At 43.2% G+C, this 27,948-nt stretch overlaps 1 protein-coding gene across 1 annotated transcript; it reads left to right on the top strand.

Annotated features, from left to right (window-relative positions):
* The first annotated feature begins 1,980 nt into the window (after positions 1 to 1,980).
* On the top strand, positions 1,981 to 27,281 carry LOC102309911 (insulin receptor substrate 2-B). Its single transcript, XM_005946852.3, has 2 exons — positions 1,981 to 6,586; positions 22,772 to 27,281. The coding sequence occupies exons 1-2, from the start codon at positions 2,383 to 2,385 to the stop codon at positions 22,774 to 22,776; spliced, it is 4,209 nt and encodes a 1,402-aa protein (XP_005946914.1). The 5' UTR covers positions 1,981 to 2,382; the 3' UTR covers positions 22,777 to 27,281.
* The last annotated feature ends 667 nt before the right edge of the window (positions 27,282 to 27,948 follow it).

The following is a 27,948-nucleotide window of genomic DNA, read 5'->3' as shown; positions in this document are numbered from 1 at the left end:
ACATCAATGGGAGAATATACAATTTTCATTGTGTGTTCTCCCATAAACTCTGATCGGCTCTTGCTGTTTTTCCATTTATTAAATGATCACGTTCAGCCGTGTTACTAAACTGTATGCCTTTGTCTTGAAAAGTAAACTGGAAATGCGTGTCGATGCCTTCGTCTCCTCTCGCTTGGATTAATCACCTCCAATCTATCCAACATGCTGCTTTAAGGCTTTCAAGGAACTCTCACAAGTTTTCACTTATAACCCAACGTTTAAAGCTTTTGCACTGTCTCCCTGTCAGGTTTAGAGCATGTCATCTTCTCTTCAAGCCGGCTCTTTAGAGCTTCTTGGGACTGCTATGAAGACTTTTCTTAGCCCCGAAAAGTGCTATAAAAACAGACTTTACTTAATTAATATTATGGCACCTGGCATACAGTGGGGATAGATTACACCAGTGCGTTTGTAAGGGTTTGATTTGACCAAATGCAACAGGTGAATATTCAAAATGTGTTTGCATCGTTTTGAGATGTTTAAAGAGATATGTGTGACAGTAAACATGTTGTAGATATACACAGGTCCAATATTTTCTGTTTTTTTTATTGTAAAATCAAAAGCAGAGTTGCAGCATGAGTTTTCTTTAGGTCTTTGCCATTTAAAGGGATGCATTCAGAGGCCGACAGGTGGTCCCCGCATAGAGTTAAGGGTATGATTCCCATCAGGGCCAGCTGCACTAAACATGATCCCGCTCATGACACTGAAAGGTGTTTGGGATAAAAGGTTCCAGCAAATTGTCACATGCAAAGTGTAGTAGAGGCTAAGAAAGCCGAGCGTGGCATTCTCCGCAGTGTGTAAGAACACAGATACCGCCCCTGGGACGTAGGGGGAAAGTCCTCCTTGATTACTCTATCTAAGTTTGTTGCAGGAGCTTAAAGTTCTGCTGTCACACATGCATGCTCTCTTAATAAGCGTTTAGTGACAAGTTGCTGCCTTTAGGCAAAAATCTTAGGATCAATCTCGGGTCAGAGGGAATGCAAGTGTGGTGCCAGCAGGTGTAGTATGTTCAGTGAATTTTGTTCTTTGCATTCACTTTACTCACACTAAATGTCTAATTTCTTGTTTCTCACATTGCTTTGAAATGTCTCCTCCACTTTTCTAGCATCTGTCTTTTTAAAACAACTCTAAAGCAAAAATAATTTGCACGTCTGCGTGAAATTTGCTATATGATAGCATTTCCTAAGATTATAAACAGGCGAACACAGTGACATTAGAAATGCATTTTCACTATTAAGAATGCATTATTGTAAAAGTAGCTGGCCAGTGTTGCCACCAATTAAGGTGGAAATCATTCCACATGCTGTATTCTCTTTAAAAACATACGTTTTTTTCTGTCAAATACATATGAACCAGATATGCTATTCACTATAAATAAATACAGTGGTGTGCAAAATATAGTATTTCCAGTTACAATACAGTGAATCACAACCACAGATTTGCACAAGTGTTTTCGAATTATACTTTAATACCACTGATAAAAACCTCGGTTTCTTAGTTTATTTTATTTCAAGATTACTTTATTTAAGATTTTTGCAAGAATTACTCAGTAATGGCTCATTTACGCTTGTTTTTTGAGTTTGTATAATATTTGATAATAAGATCTAACATAAATAGCCAAAAAAATGGAACTTGACCCAAGATTTTGTCTGATCACAGCGCGCGGGTGGGGGGGACTCCGAGTCTGCTGGTCTGGGAACAGTTTCCTACACCTAAACAGTTGCTGGAAAGCTCAACAGCAGGTTCTAGATAAGCCCGAGAAAGTCACCGCCTATTTTGAAAACTTCAGTAAACTCCACGCTACGCGATTTGCCAAAGTTATTGACGCAAAGCTCCAATATCTCGCACCGATTGGTTTCGACTTTTGTCAACGGCTGACAGTCAAAGTGACGGACCAATCAGAGCCCGTCTCTGCCCCTTTGTTCCTCCCGTTCGCTCGGTGACGCAGGGGGTCATGTGTTGTTTGTGCTGTGGCCCGTAGAGATGTGTACAAGAGGAGAAGGGAAAGCAGTGCTAACAGAGCTAGCTGGATCCTCCCGATTATAGAAACACGGCTGAACGTGGTCATGTTGCACGCGGTGGGCTTTATTTCGTGAAAAAAAAAAAAAAAAGCAAAGCTCACGCTGGAGTACCTGCCTCGCCGCTGAGAGGGCAAAAGGGACTATTTTCTTCAGACGGTACAGCAAAGCCGGTTTGTGAGTGCTGCAAATCTGAGCCGTGTGTGTGTGTTTGTGAGTCAGTTAGCTGGCCTAGCCGGACTCAGGAGCTCGTCTCCCAAAACAAGAATGGGGTCTAGGTCCGCTCGGATTAGCTTGCTGGTAAAGTGACCTTTGATTGTGTTCTCTGATGGCAAATTTCACGAACTATCAGGAAGGCAAGGCAGCGATGTTGATGGTGGAGACACAGCAGAGGGACGTGGGGACGAAACCTGCGGCCGCCACCGCTGCAGCCGCAAACGGAGACGGCTCGGTCGGGGAACCCCCTTCCCCGTTAATTAATGTCGGCGGAGGAGCCGGAGGTGGTGGAGGAGGAGGAGGGTCTCGTTTCCACCATTTACCTCCGTCAAACCACTTCCACCTTAGCCACCACCAGCCGCCAAAGGATCAACAGCAGCACCATCACTGTCAGCAGCAGCAGCAGCAGCATCTTTCTGGGGAAAACATCGCAGAGTCTCCGGGCAGGAAAGCCACCGCCGCCTCCTCCTCCTCGCCTTTCAGCCAGGTACACACCGCCGAGGACCCCGCCGCTGGCAACAGCCATGTATACGCAGCTGTGAACGTCGTAAACACCTCAGACGTGGTGGATGATATACGAAAGTGTGGCTATTTAAGAAAGCAAAAGCATGGACACAAAAGGTTTTTCGTGCTGAGGGCTGCCAGCCACCTCGGCCCCAGCCGCCTGGAGTACTACGACAGCGAGAAGAAATTCAGGAACAGCCTGCGCTCTGCTGCTGCCGCCGCAGCCTCCTCCGCCTCCGCCTCCAGCAGTGGTGGAGCCGTCCTCCCTTCTCCTCCCAAAAGAGTGATTTACCTCTACCAGTGCTTCACCGTGAACAAAAGGGCGGATTCCAAAAACAAACACCTCATTGCCCTTTACACCAAGGATGAGTACTTTGCCATTGTGGCTGAGAATGAGCAGGAGCAGGAGGACTGGTATGTGGCTATCAGTGAGCTGATGAGCGAGGGCAAAAAAGGACACTTAGACTCTGATGATTTAGATGATGGATATGGTACGGTCACCCCTGGTACTGTGTTTAAAGAGGTGTGGCAGGTGAATGTAAAACCCAAAGGACTGGGTCAAACCAAAAACCTCACAGGTGTTTACCGGCTATGCCTCTCTACCAAAACCATTCACCTTGTTAAGTTGAACTCTGAGACGCCCTGTGTCAACTTGCAGCTGATGAACATCAGGCGCTGCGGACATTCAGAAAGCTTCTTTTTCATCGAGGTGGGCCGCTCCTCCTCCATCGGGCCTGGGGAGATATGGATGCAGGTGGACGACTCTGTTGTGGCCCAGAACATGCATGAGACCATCCTGGAAACGATGAAAGCGCTGAAAGCGTTTGCGGAGTTTCGGCCGAGGAGTAAGAGTCAGTCGTCAGGCTCCAATCACATGCCTTTTATCACGACGCGGCGCCACCTGGGCAACCTTCCGCCGAGTCAGACTGGGCTGCAGCGACGGTCGAGGACAGAGTCTGTGGTTGGCACGCCGCCGTCAACTAAAAGTAACATGGCTAGTGGCTATCGCTTTCGGACATCCAGTGAGGGCGAGGGCACAATGAACCGGCCGTTCCGCTCTGCCACTGGAAGTTTGGTTCACCTAAACACTGCGAGGGCCCATCACGGTCGTCAGGATATGGGCAGCGGTGGTGGCGGCAGCAGTGGGAGCGGCGTCGCCACAGGAAACGCTGGTACAAGCACCGGCAGCGGACGCTATGTCAGAGCTATCCCAGGGGCAACATCCACCTATCATGCCCGCTCTGCCTCGTTGCCAGTCTCCCATTTTCCCTCCACCACTAGCCCCGTGAGCGTCTCCTCCAGCAGCGGCCACGGCTCCGTCTCCGACACGCTCACCCGCCCATCGAGCGCCTCAATATGCGGCTCCCCATCAGACGGTGGCTTCAACTCGTCAGATGAGTACGGCTCCAGCCCAGGTGACTTCCGTTACTTCCGGGTGCGGAGCAACACACCAGACTCTCTTGGCAACACCCCACCAATCAGAGAAGAGAACTGTTTAAATGATTACATGGCCATGGGCTGGAACCGGGAGGTCTTTGCGGGCTCCGGAAGCAACAGTGGAGCTGACACACCGCGGGATGAGAGCACGTCAACGACAGAGGATGAGCGCTTTTCTTCATCATCACTGAGGAGGAGGACGCACTCTTTTACCAGACCGACTGGTGGCGCGACCGGAGTGGCAGTCTATCAGAAAATGACACAGACTAACTTCTCACTGGATGAGGGATCGGATGTGGTGTTGCCATTTGGTAGCGGCCTGCTCCGTGGGGGGCCGTCGTCCTCCTCTTCCTCACTGCGCTCTGACTACAGCTCCTGCTCCGAACACAGCCAGCAGAGCCGTCCCTCCACACTCTCCCGAACGGAGGCCGGTTCCGAGCGCCCTCCCCTCTCCTCCTCCGCCAAGGAAGACAGCGGCTATATGCCTATGATGTGTGGCGTGGCGGTGTCGCCGAGGGACACTCCCCCTGACTACATGCCTATGCAACCCAGCTCTTACTCCCACCACATCTCCCATTCTCCTCAGTTTCACAGTCCAGCTTTAGCTACACGCTCAGCCCACCATCATCACCCCCAGCTCCAATCCCAATCCTCCACCGATTCCCACGGCTACATGATGATGCTCCCGGGGGGCAGTTGCAGCTCCCCTTCCCCAGTGCAGGCCTCTCCCAGCCCTCACAGCAGCTCCAGCCTCATTGGGGCGTGTGCAAGCGACAGCATTGCAGAAAGACCCGAGAATGGGGAATATATGGACATGTCGTACAGTAGTGGTGGGGGGCGCAAGGTCACAAATGAAGGGAGCAGCAGATATTATACAACTGGCACACCTGAGAACACCCCAAAGCCTTACAGCCCTTATTTCTCTCTCCCTCGCTCCTATAAGGCCCCCAGCAGAGAAAGGGAAGAGAAAGATAAAGAGTATGGGGAGTACGTTCCTATGAGCTCTCCTGCTAAACCAGTCTACTCATCAGTCGCCACATCTTCAGTGTCAACACCAGAAAAGAGGGGTGGGGGAGGTAGTAGCACCTCCACTCCCTCTCACCCACCTCCGCCTTATGGCGCTCACCATACGACTGCAGCAATGGCTGACAGCCGTATTGTGAGGCCCAACCGCCTCCCTTTAGGCCGAAGAAGTTTCCACGGACCGCTGCGAATTAGTGAGCCTTCAACAGCATCTGCAGGCACCTTGACTTCAGTCCCTGCCACTGGCAGCTCCTCTGAAGGGCCTTCCAGTCCTGGAGAGTATATTAATATAGAGTTCGGTGATCACTACCCTCTCCAGCAAGAGCCACCCGCCTACCCTCACTCTGCCCAAGACGAAGCGCCTTCCCTGGGATCCGGTGACCACTGTCGCTCCCCTCCTCAGGATTACATGAGTGTGGAGGTAGGAGCGGACCAGCAGGATAGTTCTGGTTGCCTGGGAAAAAACCAGTCACCCAGACCGAGCCTAGTTGCCCCATGGAACCCACCCAGCTATATCCGACCACTGGCTAGCAATCCCGGAGCGGTGGCCTCCCCTGGAGTGCAGGTCGGAGGTCACTGGAGGCCAGTTGGGGACGACTACACAGACATGACGTTTAACCTCAGCAGAGGTGACGGGACACAAACGAGCCCTACAGCCATGCTGCAGCATCTCTGTGTGATAGAGGGGCGTTATGGCCACCCTCCCCACACCACCTCCTCATCCATTTCTCCCCCCCTGCCCCCGACGAGCCCAGATAGGGCGCCAACGCAGCCGATGGAGCCCAAGGTGGTTCGAGCTGATCCCCAGGGCAGAAGAAGACACAGCTCAGAGACATTCTCCTCCACCTCTTCCTCTAATTCAACGCCTCCTAGTGGAGGTCTTGGCTCCTCGGCCACACACCCCACCCTTGCTAACCCCTTGGCCCCCAACGGATCTTATGTAACGGAGGGACAGGCGTCTAGATGGGCCAGCTCGGCGTCTTTTGACAGTGTGTGGATGTCTGTGGAGGGTCTGGGTGACTCTCCAGCTCACCACGCCCCGGCAAGAACCACAGAAACGGGCACGGCCTCCAGGACTTCAGCAGCATCCTCCTCCTCTTCCACGGGGCCCGGAGCCGGCAGAATGTGCAGGAACATGTCAGTTGGCTATCAAAACGGCCTCAACTACATCGCCTTGGAGCTGAGGGAGGATGGGAGTAATACGGGAGCTGTGACGTCGGGAGCAGGTAGCAGCAGTGGGAGCACGGCATCGGTGGTGGCGGCTGCAGGGGGGATGGTGCCTCTGCCAGAGAACAGAGCCTACGCCAGTATAGACTTCACCAAATCAGACAGCGTCACTGCAACAACCAAGGGTGAGTCAGCATAAGTGATGATTTTGTGTTAGTGTTATAGATACTAATTTCTGTTCTGCACATGCTCACTTTCTTTCCTGAAGTTTATGTGTGGAAAAACACTGTGTGTGTGTGTGTGTGTCTGTGAGTGATCTTTCATGTGTGAGTAAAAGTGTATTTTTTTTTCTCTTCTTTTTTCCCCCCTCTCACTGAAATCCAAAATAACCGTTGAGTGCTGGATGCTATTATTAGCTGCATTGTATCAATTTGCAGCTCCTCCAGTGAATCTATTTTGAATCAAGTCTCTGTGATCTTGACAAGGCAGCGTTCACGCGCGCTGAGTCTTTTGAAGGCATCTGCCCAGGGAGCTGAAGCCTAGGCTATAACAGTGCTCGTACAGGAAGTGGCACCAATATGCAGTTCATCTTGAGGTCTGCGCACGCTGTGTGCAAACACACTGGTAGACGATTAGCTCGCTGAATGAACGGAGGGTTTATCTGAGGTCAAGTGTGGTTTGAATCACCCAAAAATGCCTCAGACTTCCTGTCTTTGTAGCTTGGTGGTGGTGGTGGTGTGTGTCTCTCTCTGCCTGTCTGTGCACGTGCCGCTGTTTTCTTTGTGTCAGCATGTATGCAGAGTGTACTAATGTGTGGGTGTATAAACTCTTTTGTCTGCTGGAAGGCTGTCACATGAGAAGCTTTTCAACATCTATGAAAAATTATTTTTATTTATACTAAACACGAAGGAATCCAGTGCCAACAGGAACACTCAATGTGGCAGCACAATGCACTTAATACCTTTTTTATAGTCTAGTAAGCTGGCAGTCACTCGGTGAAACATGTTTTTACTAGGGATGTTCCTGGCAAATGATTGTTTAAAATTACAGGAAAAATAATCACTAGATTACTTGATGTGAGAAAGCACTAAAAATTGAGTAGAATTTAATAGCTGAGGTTAAACATTGTCTGTAAAAACATTCTGTTTATATTCTATTTAAATAGGCTGTTCCTGCACGGTCGTCTTAAAGCCAGCTGCACAGAGACCTGTGGTGTTGGCTCAGGTCAGAGCTTGTTTAAATGAAAATCAGCTTGCAGTTTGTCTGCCTCAGTGATGGGTTTGTTATAAGAACACCCACAGCACCTTTTAGCATTTCATTTAAGTGATTGACCCTAGGAGTAACTGACTTTCTTTCCAAAGTAACTTAAAGCGTCTGCAAAATCACACAATGTTTGTTTGTTTTTTTTTTTTTGTTTTTTTGGTAGTAGCTTTGATTTATTTATTATTTTATTAACCTTGGATAAAGTTTTGTCTCATAAAATTGCCCTTTTTTGGTATAAGGTTTCCAGTGTTATCCTCTAAAATTTGCCTATTTTTGGTAATAAATGTCAAGGTTTTATTCTTGTCAGTTTAACTGTAAGTTTATCTTCTTTTTTTCCTCATATTTCTTTTTAGAAATGTCTTTTTCTTGTTCATTTTCAAGTTTTGTTTTTTTCCTCATCAAATCAATCAGTTGTTTCCTCATCAATTTTTTTTCTTACCTTTTGCAAGTTTTTTTTTCCAGATATTCAGATTTTTTTTTTTTTTAATGTATTTTCTAATTTTATTTATTTATTTATTTATTTTTTTAGTAAATTTGGCTTCTTTTTCCTTATACTTACAAGTTTTTTTTTGTCTTTAATTTCCCATTCTTTTTGTAAATATATTTGCCTCTGTTTATAATCAGTTTACGTCTTATTATGTACATTTTGGAAATTGTGCAAGTTTCATTACATAAAATTTCATTTTTTAACATAAATTTGACAGTTTCATTCTTGTCAATTTAAAAAAAATTACCTCCTGTAAATATTAATAATAAATAGTAATAATAATAGTATAATATTAAAGTTAATTTCCTTTTTTTTTTCTTCATTTTTTGCTCAATTAGTCGTTTTTGAGTATTTTTTTTTTTTTCCTTTTTTTGGCTCATTTCATCTAATAATATTGCCTTTTTTGACATAAATTTCCCAGTTTTTATTCTCTTACATTTGCCTGTTTTGGTTAAAACAAATCTGACAGTTTTATTCCTGTCAGTTTGACAATAAATATTAGAGCAGGGCGATATGACCAAAAATATTTATCACGATATACATTTGAAAATTTGGATAACGATATAACTGACGATATAATTGACACTAGACAAAATACTTTACAACTCCCAACTTTATTAGTGCAAAAAACCCATCAATGTATTTTCACTTAAACAAGCAGCTGTTTTTTATGTGCATTAAAGTTATATAAAAAGTAACAGTGCAAATTCCTTGCTGACAGTTTAACCAAAAGGCATTTCCAGTGGAAATTGGCCGACATATCCTCAGCATAACCATGTATAATATCCACAAAACTTAAAAAGAGGTTATACACACACAATACGGTAATATTATGTTGAAGCACAGTACGTATCACTCCGCGAGGCTCCTGCCTACGATAGCCGTAATGCTCCGACAATCCATCAAGCTGGTGGGTTCGTAGCTTAGCAAAGTCGTACTAAAACATTTGACAGATTTTCGAGCGCCGTGTACATAAAATCGTTTCGAGGTCAGTAAACACAACCAGAATTCATACATAAGGCGCACAGGATATAAGGGGCACTGTCGATTTTCAGAAAAATCAAAGGATTGATTTTAAGTGTGCCGTATTTTCCAAACAACACAGTAATAACGACGGCCCGCTAGCATGCTCTACCAAAAATAGTGCTTTGTTGTGTATCTGACGGACGAAAGCTAAACCAGTTCACACTGACATAATGAAAGTAGTAAACAGAAAAGGGAGAAGCCAAAGCTTGGTCACTGATTTACAGTGGGGTATACTACTGCTGACCCTCTGCTGTTACCTACTTTAGTTCTGCTGCTGTTGACTGGTGTGCTGCGTGGTGAAGTAAACGTGGAACATCAAACTGCATTATCATTGATACCTGATCCAGCTTTTCAGCCAAGATCAGATCAGTTGTGAATGTCTTTGTTTCCTGCTGTGGTTCCTGTTAAAAGTCTGTGAAGGTTCTCAGTTATCCAGGTCATCGTAGACCAAGGAAGTCCTCAGACATCCTGTTTAAAAGTTCATTAGCAGTAATATTAAGTAATGATTCAGCTCATATTCGTTAAGTCCTTATGTTTTCCATATTTACAGCTCTTTGTGAAGCAGCTCCAGTAGGTGTAGGTGAACATCCGCAGAAAGGTTTTAGATGAGAATGCTTAGCAGGGGATTTCAGGATGATGGGTTGAGTTTGTGAGAAAACATTTGACACTTAGAGCACAAAGTTAGGCTATGTCTGTAAATGAGGATCTCCCTTTTCTCCTTTTTTCTTTCCTCTTCTCTTTTAATTCAGTTTTTTGCACCCACTTCCTCCCACAATCACCTCCTTTTTTTTTTTTCGTTTTTTTCGTTTTTTTTTTTTTTTTTTTTCCTAAGAGCGTGAGTCAGGACTCTATGAGAGCGCCGCCTGATTCATTTGTTTATCGTCGTTGTGTGTGTGGTTATTCACTGCTGAATCTGTGTTCGCCAACACAGGAGATCAACTGACACTCAAACCCGTGCTATTTGAGTTTGTCCGTCTGTCTGTGTGTGCTGTGTTGTCAGCTGCTGCCAGCAGGTTCATTAATCAATAGTGTGTGTGTGTGTGTGTGTGTGTGTGTGTGTGTGTGTGTGTGTGTGTGTGTTCATGCAGTTCAAGGTAACAATCGGAAATGTTAATCCCTGACACACAGTCTTGTGTATTGGCTTGTTTACAGTCTGTGCCGGGCATCTAGGTAGGTGCGCGTGTGCTTGTAAGCGCTGAGTCATTGCAGGCAGCTTTTGATGTGGTGGTGTAATTGCAGCAGCGGCATGTCAAGACACACAGCAGGGCTGAGGGGAAGCGCATCATCATCACTCAGGAATGCGCTTCCCCTCAGTTGTGGTGTTGCGCGGATAGAGGCACACCTGGATCCTTGACCCAGAGGAGGAGCAGGAGGTGGAGAATCAGGCTGGGTTCTCATCCAGCTGGTGAGGAAGTCTTGCATGCGTCTGTGAAATGTTGCTATAAATATTTCAAATTAGGCGTATTTAGATCAGCTGGGGTAAAGGAAAATCTGCAGGAAATAACGCTTATGTTGGGAAATCTGTTAATAATTTCCTCTAATTGTTTTGTCCACAAATTCACATTTAGCAGCACCAAAGTCATCGCATTTTCGATGCTGGAACTCAAATATGCTTTTGATTTAAAAAAAACCCAAAAAAACAAAGTGGTTCACCAGAGGCTCTGCAGCATCTCAACTTCATATAGGTTTCATTGTCTGTCACAGGCCTGTGGTGTGAGGCAAGATCTGAAGCACAGAGCCTTCTCTGTAATGAAGGTAGTTAACCTTATACTCACGTCACCATAGCAACAAATGATGCACACCTAATCTGCTCATCACCTACAGTCACCAATCAATCAGATCTTTGAAAAAAAATTATTCCATTGATAGGAAAAGGTAGTGGGATGGTCTTTAGAGACCAGTAGGAAGTTTATCTCTTTCCTTGGTGAGCATCAATAAAGAAAAGTAGTGATTTAATCTTTAGTTGCTCTCACTAAAACTGTCTAATGCACATCTAAATGTTAACCACTTAAGCCCCACGCCCCCGGTACCGGGGGCAAAAAGGAGGAGATCACGTTTAATCGGTTATAACACGGGGTGAGAAATATAAGTCCAGACATGTGTAGTATCCACAGAAACCTCTGAATCTCGGCTAAAATGTCATATAAACCATTTCTACAACCACCAAAAGCATCGAAAACAAGCCATGACTAAACGAGCAGTTATGTAAATGCACAGAAGAACACTGTGCCAAAATTTGACATTTTTGTACAACGTCTGGATATTCATGTATTGACAGGGCTGTAATTTTTCACTGTTTCACTTTAGAAACATAAATCTTTGCACAGATGTTTATATGTTGGTTACTGAATTTCTGGAATCAAATGTGAACTAAGGCATATTTTTAAAAGGGTTATATGCTAAAAATTAAAAAAAGATTAGGCAAGGATAAAATCTACTTACTTTTTCTGTGTTCCAGTCTCAGTAACTTTGACACAGTAATATCTGCTTCAATATTTACACCTCTGATGAAATCTCACAAGTGTTAGCTTTATTTTGATACCAAGATTGTAAGGACAGAGTTTTCAATTGCAGAGAAATAATCAATTAAATTTGGGCATTACATTTTCGAGCAGGAAGCTCAGAAACCCCGTTGGGGCTTAAGAGGTTAACGTAATCAAATAACAGCTGTAATCCATCCTATGTCTTATTGATAGAGGTGCATTTTGACTGGCTTTCCTTCCTTCCTTCAAATTGGCAAAACTTTATTATAACTTCCAGCCTAAAGCCCACTCACATAGGCCAACTGATTGGTCAACGACCTCATCAATTCAAGCCCCAAACCCTTGCAACCTCAAACAACTGCTGAACATCTAAAACTCAAATGTTCAATTACTTGGTGTTGGTGTTATGGAGTCCACATCTGTACCTAGCAACTGGTGGTCGCCTGGGGATTGCTGACTGGTTCTAGGCCTTGGTGATTGGGTGGGGCTTTACTGACCAAAGCTATTGGAGTGCATACACTATAAGAGTCCTCTTACTTTAGCCACTATTCATTTTTCTAACATAATAGTTTTTTTTTTTTCTTGCTTTGTAAAATCAGCTACCCTGCCTCAATGTTTCCGATCGGTCGTATATCACGAGCACCTCCCCGCTTCATGTAAACGAACTGCTAGCCTAGATTGAAGCCTTGATTGATTTATTGACGCTGACTGCTGATGTTGGGGTAAAGCTGTGTGTCGCTTTCTTCCAGGCTCCAGTTGCTTTGGCAACCCTCTAATGTATTTACTATGAAGTCATATGTCAGTCAACAGTGTTCTTCACCCTCATCAGCACTCTCATTCTTCAATTGCTCACCTGGGCTCGCCTGTCTACTTCCTGTCAGCAGCAGTTGTTTCCCCTGTACTTGCTCGAAGTCGCATTCACTTTTCTGAATTTGAATGCAGCTTTCTTTTAGCCCGATCAGGAAAAAGATGGTATGGATATGAAAAAGGATATGTTCAGTTTTCTTCGTAGTACAGCTCCAGGTCCTCCCTATGGTGGGAAACAGTAGCTGGTTGGTGGCTTCATTGCTCTGTTTTCAAAGGGAAAAGTTAAAAACAAAAACAAAAAAAACAGGCACCTGCGTTCAGTAACAGCAAGGCTTTTGTTACTGAAAAGAGGGTTAAATAATCAAGATTTTGTGGTTATGATTTTTTCCGCCAAAACTGAGCAGCAGTATTACTGGGCATTTATGCGTCTGTGTTAACTCTAAGCTGTAGGTATGTCATAACCACCGACCCCTCTAAAACCTTACGCGTAAACTCACGTACACCTGCCTGCACTTTAGTTCCACCTCGGGCAGTTTAGACATGCCAGCCTACATTAAAAGCCAACATTGATTTATTATTGTGCAACGAGAGACTCAGACAGACCATAGAAACTAAACCAAGCTGTCTCTAACCCTGAGGAAGTTTTAGTTTGATTGATAATACTTTATTCATCCCGAGGGAAATTGGGTTTAAGTCGGTCTTATATTTCTTTAAATTTTTATATATATCATTTTTTTTCTGATATGCATCATATTCAAATCTTTAAATGCTGTGAAAGTTGGGTCAGGAGAGAGAGATGTGCCCTTAAACCTGTCAGAAGTGACTTTTAGATGTCTGTGACAGCAGTGGGAAGCTGCCCTTTTCTCCTTCTCCTTGCTCTCGCCTCCCAGCCAAGTGCCGATGAGGTGGTAAAGGGCTGGACAGAGTGCGAGGCAGAGTTATCGGACGGAAAGGGAGAGTAAGATGCCCTTTTCCTCTCTCGTTCCCACCTCCACGTCTGTGCCCTTCTATATTTACAGGTCTATTTCCAGACTGACATGAATTTATGGGCCGGTATGAGGCTCTGCTCGTAACAGGACCCCCCCCAACTTCTCTTTTACTGTGTGTTGCAGGCAGAGGTCTCTCTGCATCCTAAATGGCCAGACATGTATTCCCACAGATGTTAGAATTATTAGCCATCAGGCGTGCACACAAGGCAATTTTGATTTTAAGCTGCCATTGTGACTGTCATAGGAAAGTATTTGTGGCTCTCTGAGAGCCCCCTGAGGCTGGACTCTTTGCTCTTTATGCCTGTTTTAGTATACATTCGGCAAATAAATAACCTTAAAATAACGTGTGCCGTTTGATGAGCACTGTAATTCACAGGACTGAAATGATAGATGTGCTTTGAGCATGGGTGGCCTGCATTAAGAGGCTTGGGAACATAAAGCTGGCAGTGTTGTTGAGAAACAGGGAAGTGGACCTCAAACTTTGGGCAAATGACTGCTTGGAGAGCTCCCATTGATCAATAAAGTCTTTAAATATGGGGTTTTAGTAAATGTTATGAGAGTTTAGGTAAAAAATAGTGCATTTGCTGAAGGTAAAAATGAAATTCAATAGTAAATCACCTGAAAGTTAACAAGAAAGAAAGAGATATGTGAACTGAGCTAGAGAACCTGGTGTGTGATGAATTTAGGCTTTTAATGCAGGTGGGGATGAAAGACAAAACAAGGTCATCATTTTTTGCAAACTATGAACTATCTTATCTCAGCTGGCCTATTTTAATAGTTGTTGAAAGCCAAGTTGTAATTTAAATAAAATTTCAAGTAATCACACAGCCCTACTTATAATTTTCTATCAGTACAAGTTCAGGTTAGCCCTATGAGTCAAAATCTTGGCTCTTTATGATGTCAGCGAGAGCAAGGATGTCATCTCAGGACTGAGCAATACAGGTGAAGAGACTGGTCTCTGAACAGTTGGGGAGTGGTTGCTGGGTGAAACTGACCTGCACCAGAAAGCTCCCTGCAGATGTCTGGATGCATCCTCAATCATCCAGGTCAGAAAATCCCAGAAAGTTTGTTCTGTTCCAAGTATTGACGGAACGGTTTTCCCCCAAAGAAAAGACTTTGAGATTTTCTTGTGAACACTTTGGTCACTAGCAGGTTACCGTAGAAGATGCTAACTTGTCTGCAAACACTTACCAGCTCGAGCTTGTCGAGCGGCAGTGAAGCATGACAACGTGTCATGCAGAACGGGGAGCGTTCATCTCCACAGTAAAAGTTGTGCACTACTGCTGAAGCCAACAACTTTCAAAAGCCGCAGCTTTTACTTTGAAGGCAAAAGGCCTCAGTTTCTGGTTTGTGTCACATTCCTCAGATTACCTACCACTTAGCAAGTAGTTGCAGAGTGTTTGCAGACAAGTTGGCTTTTTCCATGCAACTACAGGTGACTGTGGCATCTAGAGACAAAGACACATTATGAGAGCACCTGTCTGCTGGTCAGACCTCTGAACACCAATCAGGGGAAAGCGAGCTAAAATTACTCATTTCAAACAGTGGATAAACCCAAAGCCTGCAATAAAAGAGAAAAAAGGATTATTTTGAACTTGTAAACACAAAAAGCTACTCCAGTAGAGTCCAGGAATAAATATAGGGAGTGGAAATTAATAAATTAACGTCACAACATTGAAGATTTGAAAGATGTGGTTCTCGGAGCTTTAAATATCAGTTTAGAGCAGCTCTTTGTTTGGTCCCTACAGAGAAAAATGGTTATTAGCCATTTTCTAAGCAAAACACAATCCAAATGTGCTCTTGAATTAGCATCTGAAATATGCTTCTATCTTATGTGACATGAAGGAGAATATCTTTTCGACATTTGGCTTCAAGAAAATATTTTTGCACATCTGAGAAACAGTTAATTGAGAACATTTTCAAATCGGTCTTTAATGAAAGCTGCAGCACAGCTTGACAGAAGCCTAATCAAATGTTATTTCCATCTTGTCTACTTCGGTTTTGTTCCTATGTTTTGCATGCTGCAAGCAGCTGTTGCAACTCGTCAAAGCTGGAAACAGTTTTGTGTTTTTGTTTTTGTTTTTTTTGGGGGGTGGGTTAAAATTATTTATAAAGTGGCGATTATTAATGAAGCTGTGAATCATGCAGTATAAATAAAGTCGCAGGCAGTGATTAAGCTTCACAAGACCAACGAGCAGCAGTGCTTACTCAAGTGGAAATGTTGTGTCTCGTCAGTAATAAATGGACCTAAACATCGTGAGTCTTTAACTGGGCCTGCACGTAGATTTCGTAGGTGGTCTCGGACTTTAATCATCGGGGTTCCTGAGGCTCTCGCACTTAGAGAAAAGCTGCAGTTTTCTCTTCTGTCTTTGCAGTGTTTTTGTCTACTTCACCGCCTCCTGCAGACACACGGTAGTGATAAAGCATGATTTTACTGGAATACCCTTGGACTGGCTGGAATGTGAGGTTGGATAGCTTTATTAGTCAAAGTCTGAATGTGTGCGCAAACGTGCATTTAAGAGGAACCCCGAGTGCGTCAAAGTTTGTTTTACATTCATTCTGTTTAGTTCAAAGTTTACTGAAAGCTTAAAAGCGACTTTAAGAGTTTTAGATAATGCGAAGGACATTTTAGTTTTATTATTGAGTTAGACGGACAACAAGTTTCGGTCTAGTTTGTCTTTGAATGGGTTTGTCTGTCTGATGTGACATCATCCATCTGTTTAGTAATGTCCTGTTATGAAGCCTTTAGTTTTCAACATTGCCATCTTGGTGTTTGGAAACTGGATGTGTTGAATGAGGGGCGGGTCTTACTGCAAAACCACACACTCATTCGGTAATGACTTGTGATTGGCATGTGCTGATGAGCATGTCCCGGTTTGTTCTTCTTGAATTTTGACGGTAATTTAAAAAATGAGCTTCAGGTTTTGTTAAATATGACCTTAAACTAGCAAATAAGCCCATAAACTCATCACTGAAGTATTTACTGAGGTCGCAGAGTGAGGGCCATTGAGAGCTATTATCCCATAGGCTTACAGATCTCAATAGTGAGAGGTGAACCACTGAGGCGGGCAGGCAAAGTACTGCAAACCCCAAATACCACAGCTAACGACTTCCAGCCATCTTTGCGTTTATATGGTTAATGATAGCGCTGTATAATAATAAATTTGTATACATTTTGTAGTGTAGAAATGCTACAGTGCTTTTTTTTTTCTGACTGCAGATGCCACTCTTGTGGTTTCTGAAGTTTTGCATTCACGAAATGACCTGATAAGCACAGGTTTAAACATTTCCACAGAAACGGCGACCTTAACCAGAGGCGTTACGCTCTCAAGTTAGGATTGTGGGTCGAGTCTTTCTTCTTTCAGATGCTCCCTTTAGGGGTCATCACAGTGTCATGTCCTCCTTCACTACCTCATCTGAGCTCTTCCTCTTTCTTCAACATCCTTTGGCCAATATATCTACCATCCGCCGTCCTCTGTACAAGCCCAAACTGTCTCAACCTCACCTCTCCAGCTGTCCCACTGATGTACTCATTTCTAATCCCGTCCATCCTGGTGACTCCCAAGGAAAATCTGAGCACCTTCAGCTCTGCATCCTTTCTCCAAACTGAAACATTGGAGCAGGTCTCACTAGTAGTTCTAGTAGGAACAAGTTAAGTTCATAAAGTCTGTCGTAGCTCACAGCCAGTCTGCTTTAGATGGTTCCAGCATTATGGCTTATAATCCACATCTCTATGGAAAATATGAAGGTGGTTTCTACTCCTGGAATCTAGCTGTTGACCTCTATAGTCTTTTTAGTCTAGTGGCCAAAATAAAATACAGTTTTAAGTCGCTTTTGCGTTGGCTTGACTTTTCAAACTAAGAAGATATATCCTTTCATACTTCCTATTGTTGGCCCTGTGTCACAGTTGCACTTTTATGTGAAAATGTCCTTTATCGCAGTTGGACCAAATTGCGGACATCGAGGGTTAGTAAAGTCTGATCGATGGGCACACTGTAGAACAGGATGACCCCTTACAGTTTGACCGTTTGCATTGTTGATGCTGATATTTGCCTCAAGTACAGCTCTTCTTTGTCTCCCGTGCAGCTGCTGTGGTAAGGGTGGGGGTAGAGACGGGGAAAAAAACAGAACAAGAACCAAACTGGACACACAAAAGTGAAGTGAAGTGCGTCTTTTCGTTCCTCGATCTGCACTTGAAAGGCCGCCGGTCCAGCTGTCGCGCAAGCCCATGTCAGGTCAACCCGTTACGCTGGCTGTTCACTCCCATGATGCCTTTCATCTCTTGTCCCAGCTGGGTGAATGGGGTTTGGAGACAGAGAGAGGCACGAGCTGAGGGTCAGCGAGGGCAGAGGGAACGAGACAGAGGGCGGCGGATCTGAGCACCTGCGTGTGTTGCAACAACACAACAATCTGTTAGCTAATGCAGGTGTTTTTATGACCTGATTTTGCCCTGAAAGTGTGTGTATGTGTGTATGCATGTGTGTGTTTAAGCAAGGTCAGCTCGGGTCAGTTGGGCTCGTGTCCTAAGAGTGTTGTTTTGATCAAAGTCCACGCCTGGACTGCAGAGAAACCCAGAGACCTCAGACTTTCTCTCTCTGTCTGTCTCTTGCTCTCACACACACCCACATTCAGATTCAGCCTTGCGTTGACCATAATTAAATACAGTATTGCCAAAGCTTGTTGTATGTAGTGTTAAGTATAATGATTCAGAAAGTTAAAAGAAAAGATACAAATCCACATAACTGTGCTGTTCACCAATGGTGGCTGAAGCTTGTTTTCCTCATCTCTCCATGCATGCTATTTTTTGTTTCTTTGTTTAAAAAAAAAAAAAAAAAAAAATCATCTCCCTTTAGATATTAGTCTGATTACACTCCTCTAATTCCTGGACAATTTGAACGCACATTTGCTACAAACACAAATGAGAAGCAGTCAGAACTCACAGGTTTCAAAATGTTAAGAATTTCAGGAAGGAATGAAACAATCAGCAGTTCAATAAAGGAAATATTTGTGAGTATTAGTCATTCAATGGAGAAAATAATACTGCGTGTACTCTGTACTTTACTGTGTATAAGTTATAAAACTACAGTCTGAAAGCTTTTACTGTTAAATGACAGTAAAGTGCCAGTAACGGGCCTCGGCAGCATTAAGCTGTTGTTTTTACAGCATGGTGTCATAGATTACAGCAACAGTTTCTTTCTGTAAATGTACAAAATAGTGCGGTTATGTCAGTGTACTCACTCTGATCTCTATAAACAGCCCTGCCTCTGCTGTACACAGGAGGAGTAGTGAGGTTGTTTTTAACACTTTAACAAAGTGAGCGTGAGTGCTGGCAGGATACTATCAATTACCGTAGGACTCTTGAAAACGGTTTGTACCTATGCAAACACTGGAAACGGCATCTCACCTCTACAACTTCTAACCCCAAATAATCAAACTTATTTTAAATATTCAGTTTTATCTTTATTTTAAACTATCCACTACGTGTTGTTCGTTGCCTCATCGGCACTTGGCTATTCATTGGGACAAAGGATTTTGACAGACCCACAGTGCTTATATGATTACTAAAAATGTGATGCATATTTTTGGAGGCTGCTGTCACTAGGCGAAATCAGTCACACAGACGGGTGCTATACAAAAAAACTCTTTCTGACTGCTTTGATCGCTAGCAGATTGCCACAGTCGCCTGTGGTTCACACTAAAGACACTAGCTTGTCTGCAAAAATATTAACTCTCTGAGCTGTAGTTTATCACTGCTTGGAGAGTAGTTTGCAAATGTTGCACAAAAGTCTTCCATATAAACTACGGGCAGGTTTTCAGGCAGCACCTCTTTGTGACGAGTTTAATGTTGGCAACCTCCAGCAACCACACACCAACTGGTTGCATAATATACACACAACCAGTGGCTGCTGGGCAGCTGTCAGCTGTTCTTTAGGCTTTTGTGACTAAGGTGTTATTTGGCAAAGATGTTTAAAACCCTCCGATATTGGAGCGATAACCCCAACAATCAGGTGACACCCTTATGAGCAAATACATGACAACCCCATGCACAACCAGGCTCAGACAGGAACAGCTATACGCTTAATCAAAAGGCAAGTTTTTAAGTTAGTCTTAAAAATAGACGGTCTCCCAGTCTAATGTAGGAGCTGGTTCCATAGGAGAGAGGCAGGAATCACCAGACACCTCACCATACGATGTTATTACAATGCTTAACTCACGATACAATTTTTTGCGGCCTTGAATGTTTTGCAACATGTTGAGTATTGTAATAACATATTGTATATTTTGATTTATCACCTTTTTTCAAAGTTAGAGTCGCAGAGTGAGATTGTCGAGGATACCTACACCATCACTAAAACCTGCCATAAATGTCACCATCAGACAGTTTCAACAACTTCAGTCTCAACAGGGTCGAGCTGGCAGTTGCATGCCGTCTGTTTGAATTAGCGTGATTTTTGATGAGGAATACAGCCTCTCGACTTGTGCATGAGATAAGCCCCCTTGTTCGTAGTATTCCCAGAATATTTACATTTTTTTTTTTTAAATAGAATATGAAAATTTAGTGCCCCTGTATTGCTACAATAGAACAAAATATCACAATACTATGCTGTATCAAACCTGCCCACCTCTCAACCCGACCCACTCCTGTTGAAAGCTGGCTCTGCCTGCCATTGTATGTTTAGAAATGTGAGAGTAAGTAAGCCTGCAGTCTGAGAGCAAAGTGCTCTGTTAGGGTAATTTGATACTAAAATATATATCAGATATGAAGGGGCCTGATCATTTAGGACTTGGTGTGTAAGGAGGAGGATTTTAAATTTGATTCTGGATCTAACAGGCGCCAGTTAAGAGAAAGTCCTGTCAGTTCTCTCACTGCAGTGTTTTAGATCAGCCGAAGGCTTTTCAGGGAGCTTAAAGACGGCCTTGTTCATAGCAGAATTCCAGGGTGTGCTACACCTTTTGTTTTTTTTGGTTGTAATTTGGTTGCATCAGGTTGTTGTTTCTTCTTTTCTTATCCGTGTATCCCTGCCTTTCCGTCAGTCCATCCCTCCCTCCCTCCCCATGGCTAGCAAACAGAGGGGCAGCATTCCAGCAGTGCCCCCTGTCAAAGCATCTGTATTGTGGCATGCTGCTCACATTGTTGTGTCAGACAAAGGCTCGCTCTCAGTGGAATAACCCAGCTGGACGGCGGCCATCGCCACGGGTCATTCGGGGCCGCTGGGCCGCACCACAACAGCCGACCTGACAGCCCGACCCAGCAATGATAGCAGGGCAGGAAACAAACATTTTATTTGTGTGTGTGTGTGTGTGTGTGTGTGTGTGTGTGTGTGTGTGTGTGTGTCGTGTGTGTGTGTGTGTGTGTGTGTGTTGTGTGGTGTAGCTGGCAAACACACACACAGAATCCAAAGTTCATCGGCCACGCACACTTATTACCAGACAAACAGATTTTATTATACAACGAGGAGTTCAAGCCAAGCCCCCCCCTCCTCCGACAGAGATGTCTCACATCTGTGCTGCTTCTCTCAGGCGGTGATCTGTGACCGTGCAACTGCTGTAGTTCTACTTTCTTCTTCTGTGATTGTAAACCTGCGGCTTGTGTCATTAATCGTGCCCTTTTTAAGATTACCAAACTGTTGGGCAACCTCTAAGCGTGGTGATAACCATTCCTGAACTGGCAGAAGAGGGTCGAGTGTTTTTGCAACCCCTGCAGTGTCTTCCAGCGCACGACCCCTCAGAAGCCACCAGAACCCCCACCTTTTCAGGATTTGGAGAAATGTTTGGGGGGGCTGAGCCCAAAGCCAGACAGGGTCTGGTTCCAGTCAAAATTGGCACCGCTAGCCTTCAAAATGTCCAAAAAGATCATATCGACAGCCGCCCTCTTCCAATCAGTGAACCACACACATTCCTGGTTTCTGTGTGTGTGCTGTGATAATGTGTAATAGTTTTTCTATTAGCCCGTGGTCTCATTATAATTGTTCTAATTTTCCAGCTTGCTTTTTTTGTTTGTAAAAACAGCAGTGAAAATTCTTGTGACGCTTTAAAGTTTTTTTTTTTTTGTTTTTTTTAAGTGCTTACTGTCTTATATTTAACCGTCTGGAGTAGAGCAGGGCGATATGGCCAAAAATATTTATAACGATATATATTTGAAAATGCAAATACAAGATGTAAATTTCTAAACTTTGTGTACACACAGGACACATCACAGGGCTTACAGCTGGCATTTTAAAATTGTTTATCATAACTCTGGTTTTACTTGTCTTTACTCAGCCTGTCAACACAATTTAAAAAACGGAATTTATTCGCGAGCCAGCGTTCTGCGCGTTACATCGTCTTAAATCGGTCATGTGATTTGGTCGCGGCAGCACGTGTGTCAACACTACAAGGTTAAACAAAAGTTCCACATCCAGAGATATTCACTTCAACATATGACAGCATTTTCTCACACAATAAACTTTTACTCGGGAAGTATAGCCAGGGAATTTAACAGTTGCCAAAGTATGGCAGGGAAAACCACCCTGGCTCTTGTTTTGAAAGTCTAGTGTTTTCTTATGGGCTGATTTGCTGGGCAGGCTGCTGTTGTGGCGGTCCACGGGACGTACCTCTTCTGCACAGCAGCTTCTCATTCTGCTCTGGATCCTCTGCGAGGATCGCTGAGGGCTCCAACCTGCAATCCAGTCCTCCATGGAGAGGCAGCTGAAAAGTCACAAAGTATTTTGCATATTAGATACTTGGAGAGGAGAAAGTTACAATTAATAATTACAGCAAACGTCCTTTTGCCTCTTCTAGGTGGAGCTTACTTTCAGTTGTGTAGAGACAGAAAGGAAAGTCGTTCCTCTTGTTGTTCAGCTGCTCCCGCAAACTAGAAAACCTTTACTATAAGAAGAAGGAACAAGTCAGTCAAATAATAAGTAAAAAATATATGAATGAATACCAATTACAAGTATCTGGCACTGATACTGTCATGTTTTCCTGACCTAACTAGCTACCCCGGTGCCCATGCTTAGTAAACCTGTGCTGTTGTGTCTTACTGACACTCCACACCTCACAGGTTTATGCCTTTAACGACGCGTAATCTCAACCTGTTTGTTCATTTGGAGGCTGATGATAGCTTCATGTAAATTCTTGAAGTTGTTGGTTTTTGTCTTGATTTTTTGAAAAGGAAAAAAAAATACATTCTTCCCAAACTCCCAAACAGATTGTTCTTTTTTGTATTTGGCTGCCTGTGGTCAGTGTCATGTTGTCGCTAGTTTGTTGTTTTTGTGTTTGTCTTCATGTTTTCACTAATGCGCTTTTTCCCCCCCCCCTCTCTCTGTGTCTCAGACTGAGCGACGGAGGTTCATCGCACGCCGCAGCCCCCCCTCCTCTTCATCCTCATCTCTCTGCTCACGGCACTTGACTCAGCCTGTGACCTTTGGCCTCCAACGCCGGTGCCCTCTGACCTTCACTGAGACTGAGAAGCTGCTCCCTTCTGATCGCAGACAAAATGTCAAAAACAAACACAAAAAACCGCTTGCAGTTTTAAAAAAAAGTGTTTTTCATTTTTTGTTTTTCCTCTGTTTTATATGCATATCGTCCCTTTTTTTTTTCTTTCTTTCTTCTTCTTCTTCTTCTTCTTCTTTATTTTTTTTAAATTAACAAATAATCCTCCCTCTCTTGACCGACGCTGCCAGCGTGCGCTGCTTCCCCGCCCCCTCTCAGAGACAGTTGGGCTCGTACTTATTCAACAAACAGAGGGTGAACTTTGGCTGAGGGGCGTCCTTGCATCTGCACAGAGCCTTTTTATCAGATGGTTCTGCTTCTCCATATAGTATTAAAAAAGAAAAAAGGGAAAATGAAATTCAAAGGCATTACGGCACAGACTTGGATTTTTTTTATGTTGATTTGAATTTAAATAGTCATCATTTATTATTATTATTATTATTATTACTATTATTATTCTAATTTCTTTAACCCCTTGTGTAATCCATCCTGAATGCCGTACAGTTATTACATATTGGATAAAGTGTTTATTTTTTTAATTCCTTAACCCCCTTTAATGGTACAAGCTCGCGGCTGGGCCCGTTTCAGTTTCAGAGTGGCATTGTACGAGTATCGCGTTTGATCCCAGGTACGACGCAGTACCGGCACCCTTTGGATCATCATGTAGCAGGGCGCTTGCGCCTCAGCGACACGTTAGCACCCATTGCCTGAGCGGGCCTGCTCTAAAGGGCTAAAATCAGCTGCAGTACTGCGCCAGTGTGGGTTTGTCAGAGTACCAATGCAACCTTAAAGCATTACTCCTCATGTTATATAGTGCTGATTATTTATATGTTAATGCAGGTACAAATGTTTCGGTACATTTCACTTTGTTTGTTCTTCTGACTGATGGTACTCAGCAGGGCGGGGAATTGTTATGGCCACTGGTCGAACACTGCAACATTTTCGGTGTCATTTACAATCCACTCATTAGAAGTTTGATAATCTTAAAAGTGAAGCTACAGCTAGCAGTCGGTTAGCAAAGAGTAGCATAGAAAGTCAGAACAGGAGCCAACAGGTGTTCAAAAGTAATTTTACACAAAGTCCAGTTAAAAGAAATTGTGTTCTGCTCAAACTTTAAATTTTAAACCCAATTTCTATCCATTTAATGCTGGCTAGGTGTTTAAATATTGCACTACAGAGCACAGAAAGTCACTAAAATAGCAGTTCTTTTGTTTTACTTGCACAAAAATGAAAATGTATATCACTAAAAGGCAAAAAACTACACCTAAAAATATAAAAGTATTGTTAATATGAGCAAGGCCACAAATAAAGATACAGAGATACAACAGTACATGCCATCTTGTTAAAGTGGGCCTGTTATGCTAATTTCTGTTTCAGTGTTTTGGTTAATTGGATTCTACTAGAGCCACTTAGCAATAATCCTTATTACATCATCCTGTTTGAAACAACCCATTTTAGCTCCCTTTAAACCAACTTTTTCCTGATGGATGCCCTTCAGCAGATAGACGGGACTCCTGTGCCTGAAATGACTGTATACGAGATGTCTTCTCTCTGTGACATCAAAGAGAGCTAAAAGTAGAAAAAAGCCATTTTAGTTTGATTTAAGTAACTTCTGATTGGGTGCCCCTCTAATAGGTTTAAGAAGCAATTAAGTGGGGCTTTTGTCTGGTTTCCATGGCATCATGGAGAGCCAAAAGTGGGAAAAAAGTGTCTGAAACCAGGCGTTTGGAGCAGTCTGAAGCCCGAGCTTTTGACTTTCAAAGAGCTGCATACACACAGGATAGAAACCTTGTTCCATTTAAAATAAGCATTCATCCTCATAACTGTGTGCATATGTGACAGAAAATAAGAGAAAGCATAACAGATCAACTTTGACACATTAAACCAAATTGTAAAAGCAGCTTTAGGCCATTATGTCATGACTGTTCCTTAAAGAATATATAATCGGTTTAAACACAGGCTTTATCTATGTGGATAGGTCTGCTACTTTTTTTGGGTCTTTATGCTAAGCTAAGCTAACCAGCTGCCTTCACAGATATCTGGGTGTTGTTAATGAACTCTCAGCAAGAAAATCTGATTTTGTGGTTAAAAAAACTCGGCTGAAAAAAAACAAAACGACAACAAAAAAACGGGTTTGTTGTTTTTGTTTGTTTGTTTGTTTTCTTCCCCGCCCTGCTGTTTCACTTGGTTCATCTTCCTCAGTTTTCTGCACAAATAACTGTTGAGTAGATCCAAGTAGTTGGTGTTTGTTTGTTTCATTCAGTTTTACCTCATGCGGTCCGTAGCACAGTTCAGATTAGCGAGGGAGAGTGGCGCCAAAGCAAACGCAGACAAACGCTGTGAAAGGTAAAAAGCACAAAGTACAGTATTGACACACTGAGATGCAAACACAGGAATAATGCACACACACACACGAAATGCAAGTGAACCATTTACTGTACTTTGTGAGCAGTGGCATGTACATACACACGCAAACCCGTACGTCAATAAGACGCATATCTCGGTCATGTGCCCCCCTCCACACACATTCCCTCATATTGCATACAGGCACAGAGGAGTCATGCAGCCCTTTTTAGTCGAGGGTACCTCCTGCGCGTCTCCGTTTCGGCCCTTTGTGAGCGGCTCTTGATGACGTGCGGGATTTTTCTCGCACATATGAATGCTGGGGTGTTCGTCAGCGGCTCCGCGTGACGTAAAGAGGTTTCCAGTAACCGGAGCTCCAGCCCCAGGTGCAGCGCACTGGACATACTTGCCCTGTGACACCCCAACCCACACACAGTTATAGTGGCGCACAAATTGCCTCCTCTTTTTGTTTTGGCACCTTCACACACTAATACGCGCGTATTTAGCATTTATAGTCGCGCTGCTCTCCCACGATGTGCTTAAACTCAAAGACTGACAGCTAGACTGGTCCACAGAATTTCAGTGATTTCTTTCAGTATTTAATGCAATCATCCTGATTTAGTTTTGTTTTTTCTTCTTATGATTTTTTTTTCTTTTTTGTTACCCCACCTTTCCTGATGTTTTGGAATTTGCTTGTTTAACGATGCATCATCACTGTTATCCAAGCAGAGCCAGGAGCGAGGGAAGGCGTGTTTGACTTTGGTTTTGAAAGCAGCCTCGACAAGTTTAACTGAATAATCTTTGCTCCAATTTGCTCTCATTGTCCTGATACCTGATGCTGACTTGTAGCTGTTTGACCATGCAGACTGTGGAAGCTTCTTCTCAAAGATAAAAACCTGTGCAGGTCCCATAAAAAAGCTGCTTGCTTTGTTCAGTGAAGTTCTGAAGGGTTTTGTTTCTTAAGCCTTGTTGTAGTCGTCACTAATATCATTTTTTTTTTAAAAATGCATTCTAGTTGATCTTGTTTCACTGAAGGAGTTGTGGTTAAACTTACTTTTCCTCTCATCTATTTAAATGCAGTGAAATTCTGAATGGATATCAGTGTTTAAAATAATTTAAGGTAATAGGGGTGTGTGAAAATATCAACGAATTTTAAATGATTTCTTTGCAAACAGGGATAAACACAGAAAAACGTGTTTCATTAAATGTAAACTTATTAGGCGATAGGTCTGGATCAGTCAGTACAGCTGGTGTAAAGCAGCATTACATCTCTCCTACTTCAAGCCTGTTTCTGCTAGTTTCTAGCTGCACATCTTTTAGTCTATTAGAGTAGCTTAGCATGATTCACAGATCAAAATAACAAGCCTTGGTGGAGCCCCTAATTTCATCCACTGTCTGACACAACTAGCTTTTGTGTGATTGGCTGCCCATCGTGAGCAACTGGATAGGGCTTCTGGTCTGAGATGGCTGTATTCGGCTTCTCTACTCAGTGACATCACACAGACCCAAGACTAGAGATGCTGGTTTGCAACGGAGCGTTCCGAGCCGTGTGAAGCTGGCACTGATCTCAATATTTGGAAGTTTGTCGGTGTTCAGTACAAACGAGACAGAGGTCCACTTTAACACGCTCTTTCTGCTATGCTACGTTTCCATTTACACGCAGATAGAAGTGGCCAAAGATGAAGCGAGTCTTCCACAGTCTGCAAGGATCCTTCATAGCATAGAATCAGGAGGATTCAACTTCCTAACATCCTGCAATTAGCAAACGTGTCTCGATTAGCACAAACATTTAAAAAACCGTGGCCACGCTTTCCCACCACCCCCGGCTCTGTTTTCAGACTCGTGCAATGATGATGACAGACCCCTGAAAATGAGCACGGTCGGTTTTTCTTTTTTAAACGTGACGTGTCTTATGTGAATTTAAGCGATTTTCTTCGCACCCCCGACCTCCCCCACCCCATCTTCTCTTTTTGAGTGAACAAAGAGTTAAATCAGTGGCCCGTTGAGACAAATGAGAATTTCTTTTCCTTTTTTGGATGTTTATTTTTCTTTTTTGTGTACTTTGCTACAGCAATGTGTTGCTTTTGGGGTTTTCATGCTAAATGGTAGAGCTAGTTTTTTTTCTTTCCCCCACATAATTTATTTGAAAATTGTACACGTCAGATTTGATCCTCTGTTTATTTCTTTGTTATAACTGAATTCATTCACACAGAATCTGTGATTATTTTGGCAACAATTCAACCTCAAAACTGTCCTGTTTTCATGTTTAGGGTGGAGAATTAAGAAAGAAATAAGGCCTACATTATACATATATATCTATATATATATAATCCTGACAGAGAAGACTTAGGGTACGGCATCATTATGCAAACTTCTGTTTTTCCTCTAATCCTTTGATTTATTTTATATTCTAGTTTACAGAGGGAAGAATTCATCTTATTCCTGGTTGTTTTGTCTCGTCGGAGAGGCTTCTCTGAATACAAAGCGACACAAGGATAGAGGTTTTTTGTTTTTTGTTAAGAGTACATAGGCATTTTTTGCAGTTATTTGTATAAAGAAATTGGTTACAACCTGCCTAATGTTTATTTTTTTGTAACTATATCACAGTTCTTTTGGGGTTTTTTTGCTGCTGTGTAGTACAGTTATAACAATTGAAAATGCTGTCAGTGGCGAAC

This window comes from Haplochromis burtoni, unplaced genomic scaffold, assembly GCF_018398535.1.
Source record: "Haplochromis burtoni strain Fernald_Lab_line unplaced genomic scaffold, NCSU_Asbu1 Contig_383, whole genome shotgun sequence".
Classification (NCBI taxonomy): domain Eukaryota; kingdom Metazoa; phylum Chordata; class Actinopteri; order Cichliformes; family Cichlidae; genus Haplochromis; species Haplochromis burtoni.
This window is presented reverse-complemented; position numbering and strand designations above follow the sequence as displayed.

Bases quoted from the DNA above. Each gene is read 5' to 3' on its own strand.
- LOC102309911 (XM_005946852.3), top strand. From the start codon at position 2,383: ATGGCAAATTTCACGAACTATCAGGAAGGCAAGGCAGCGATGTTGATG.